This window comes from Neophocaena asiaeorientalis, unplaced genomic scaffold, assembly GCF_003031525.2.
Source record: "Neophocaena asiaeorientalis asiaeorientalis breed wild unplaced genomic scaffold, Neophocaena_asiaeorientalis_V1.1 scaffold321, whole genome shotgun sequence".
In the NCBI taxonomy this organism is placed as follows: Eukaryota; Metazoa; Chordata; class Mammalia; order Artiodactyla; family Phocoenidae; genus Neophocaena; species Neophocaena asiaeorientalis.
In genome coordinates, this window is record NW_020175016.1 from 46,405 (window position 1) to 50,045 (window position 3,641).

The 3,641-nt window shown below is 50.3% G+C and overlaps 1 protein-coding gene across 1 annotated transcript; it reads right to left on the bottom strand.

Moving 5' to 3' along the window:
* Nucleotides 1-2,152: 2,152 nt before the first annotated feature.
* LOC112411125 (protein FAM236C-like) lies at nt 2,153-2,548 on the bottom strand. Its single transcript, XM_024762013.1, is given in 2 exon segments — nt 2,153-2,320; nt 2,513-2,548. Coding segments are annotated over 2 exon segments (204 nt in total).
* Between the last annotated feature and the right edge of the window lie 1,093 nt (nt 2,549-3,641).

A 3,641-nucleotide genomic window follows, 5' to 3' on the forward strand; every position in this document is an offset into this window, starting at 1 on the left:
AAGATTATGGTTCTCCCAGGCAGGGAGTGTTCTTGGGGAGGCATATGGGGAATACCTTATGAATCTGGGGCTTGCAGGGGAAACTATCTACTGCTGTGAGGCTGCAGAATCCAAAGGCCTGTACAAAGTGGGATGCAGGTAAGGCCATGTGGTGCATCAAAGCCCCAAGAGGGGCTGAGAGGGGTGACGGCAGCCTGGGGTCAAATCGACAGCAGAGGTGTTCCTTCCAGGAGATGATGTATAGTGCTGTGTGTGGGTGTCAGTCGGAGTCTGGACAGTAGTGGGCAGGTGGCTCTGGGCCTAAAGGGCTTCAAAAATGTTAGGGTCAGATTTGAGAAACCTGGACAGGGTGGGGCTGTTCTGAGGGTGAGGATCAGAAGTGAGGACTCCTTGATACCACATCCTGCTACATAAAATCCCATCTCTGCTGCTTGGATTTCAAGTGTGGCCGCTGAACCCCTCTCCATGTTTATCCACCAGATTTCAGCGTATAATTCCTTGTTTCCACAAATATTCACATCCTAAACACACACACACACACACACACCACACACACACGCACGCATGCATGGGCAGACATTCTCTGTAACCCTCAGTCGTGTCTAGTGACCGATGTGAGAGGTAACAGCAGCCACAAAGGAGTGAAAGGCCAGCAGGCTCCCAAGACCCTGGGAGTTGGAGATACTCTCATACTTTGGACAGGATAGAGCCCCAGGATGTGAGATCCCAGCCTCTTTTGGAGAAGCAGCGATATGGAACTGAGCATCCCCATGAAACAGGGCCCAGCCTAGGAGAACAGAGCCATGTGGGGAAATGGGCAGTTCCTAGGTCACCAGGAATAGCTGCTGAGACACTAGACCTAAAGCAAACCAATCGCACTAAGATTCTGTACCTGTGGGTTCCACCTTCGCTGCCCTCCAGGGGCGTAGGAAAAGGTCTATAAAACAGCTATCTATTTGGGACTCCCAAATGTTGTTTCCTACCGGAGCCCTATTCCACGTGGGACTCATTAGTGCTTATAGGCACTGCACCTCTGAACAGCTAAAGGACAATTAATTCACACAGCAGGCACTGTCCAAGCACTTTTTCCACTCCTGGCCTTGTATAGGGGACTACGTGGAGAAAAGGATATTTTGGTGTGTGCCAGTTAGGCTCTTTGATATGAAGAGCACATCCTGTATCTTTATCTGTTGCCTGGTGATTTTTGGTGTTGCAAAATCTAACAGGGCCTTCACATGTTGTTGGGCTAAAGGGACAAATATGGTCCAACCCCCGGGATAGACTTCCCCTGCTGATATTATGTTGCAATACATATCAAGGTCACCTTAGAAAGGGGAAAAAAAACAATCATCTTATGAAAATGAATAATCTGTAGTTAGAGACCAGGTTGCCTGTTGGAGGGGCTGCCTTGTGGTGGAGTGGGGGTGCTTGGGATCTGACTCTATGTGTGTGGGGCTAAGAGTTTTTATTCGGATCCAGAGATTCTTTTTCCACGTGTACCTCCCCCATCCCCTTCTATACAACCACTGCCCAGTGGTCCTCAGATATGAAGACTCCGTGTGGTGTTAGGAGAAGAGAGATGTTATTCCTTTCTCATTCCTGCAGTCCTTTCCCCTCAGGGTCAGAGCTGTCTGTTGTGGAAAATTCACTCCTCATTGGCTGAAGCCTCTTGCAACCATGACTGAGGAACCAGCGGCACTGCCCCAAGAAGAAGGGTGTACAGCCTTATAGGGCTAAGTAAGATGCTAGCTCCCTCCCACTGCCACACCCCCCCCCACCACTGACAACCCCCAATTCACCTGAGGCTGGTGTCAGTGTTGAAAACTACACTGTTGAAAAGACGAGGTGAAAACAGTCGAGTGTGGCAGCATTTGTTTCGGGCCCAGCGACTGAGAAACTGGGGAAAGCAGGGACAGGTGGCAGCGCAGGGGGCTTGATCACCGTTCATGGGTCTGTGTCTGTGCCCTGAGGTCTCAGCTTCTGAGTGTCTGATATCCTACCCTACAAAGGAAAGCAGAGTGACAACTGGACCCTTGGGAATGCTGGGGGAAGTCAGGCATGGCCTGGGGACTCTCTGGGTGGAGCAGGAAGGGGAAGAAGCATGTTGGCTTGGCTGTGAGCAGTGAGAGAGGAAGAGGCTGGCTCTGAGCTCTCATCTGAAGGACTTGGTGAAACAGGCCAGGGCTCTCTGGAACTGGCTCCTCCAAGATCCTTGGGGACCAGCAGGCTCCCTGGGCAATCCTGTGCCATTGGATGGGTTCTACATGGTGTCAGACAAAACAACAAATTACTCAGTGTCTTTAAGCTGACCTTTCCTGTTCTGCAGAGGGAGAGGGAGAGAGGGAGAAGAATAGCCTCATCCTAATGGTCCCTGCCTTCCCTGGTATTCAACAAGTTAGTATGTAGATCTCGGCCTTGTTCCAGGTGCTGGGGATATAGCAGTGACCTCTACAGAGCACATCCCAGCTCCTGGGGCTGACAAACCATGACGCCAGAGGGAAAGCAGACTCACCGCGTCAGGAGGTGGAAGGAAGGGAATGAATATCATGCTTCTAGGAGGGTGTGATGTGCTTGTAGTGACCGATGGGACTTCCTTGAAGAGACCAGCTAAGCTCCTGACTCTGCTGTGTGCAAAGAGGCTGAGGGCCTGGCCCTCCACACCCCTCCAGCCCCTCTGACCCCGCCCTGTCTTTCCTCCCTCCTGCAACCCAGTGCACTGTGCTCAAGCAGTGGATACATTTCTGGTATGTGACATCCCCTCTGTTCCTGTATCTCTTACTCCCACCCTTCCCCTCTCTCTGTCTCTTTTTTTCTTCTTTCCTCTGAACCTCCCAGCAGGCTTAAGCCAGGTTTCTGATTGCTGAACATATAAAGCAGAAGTGTTCCGGCAGATGGTGAGTTGTCTTTTGGTGGGGATGCCATAGACAGGGGTGTTCGTGTGGACCCTCCCCACGTTTAGATACATAGGATTGTGTACGTTAAAGCCCTGGGGAGGTGTATGGGTCTAAATGGGTTATCAAAGCAAGGAGGGTGAGCTGGGTGATGGTATCCACAGTCCAAATCAACAGCAGAGGTTTGCCTCTCAGTGGGTTATATGAGATGCTGACTGTGAGACAGTCAGCATCTGATGGGTAGTGGACAGGTGGCTTGGGGACTGGAGGGCTTGAAAAATGTGAGGGACGGAGGGGAAGGACCTGGGCTGGGCTAAGTTGAAATCAGAACAACTGAGGTGAGAGCTCCTTGTTACCTAGTCCTGTTATATGAGATTCCATCTTTGACGCTTGGGTTTCAACAGAAGCTGCTTAGTTTTGCCCCCTGTTTGTCACCCAGAACTATGAGGCTCTGCTCCACTGACTTCAAGGGAGCTCTCTGCAAACAGTACCTGGAAGGAAGAGTGGAAGTAGGTGGCCTAAGGGTCTTTACTTGGTATTTGAAATAATAATGTTGCTTAGGGAGGCACCTCTTATATACATGTGAGGATACAGGACTGATTGTCTCTCCAGGAGTCTATCACGGGCCATGGCCTGAGGTTATAAAAACAGATGAGGTTTTGTTGCTGCTTCAAGTCATTCCGTGGGAAAGAAGCCAAAAAAAAAAAAAAAAAAAAAGGATGATTAAAATAAAGGGAGAAAAAGGGAAGT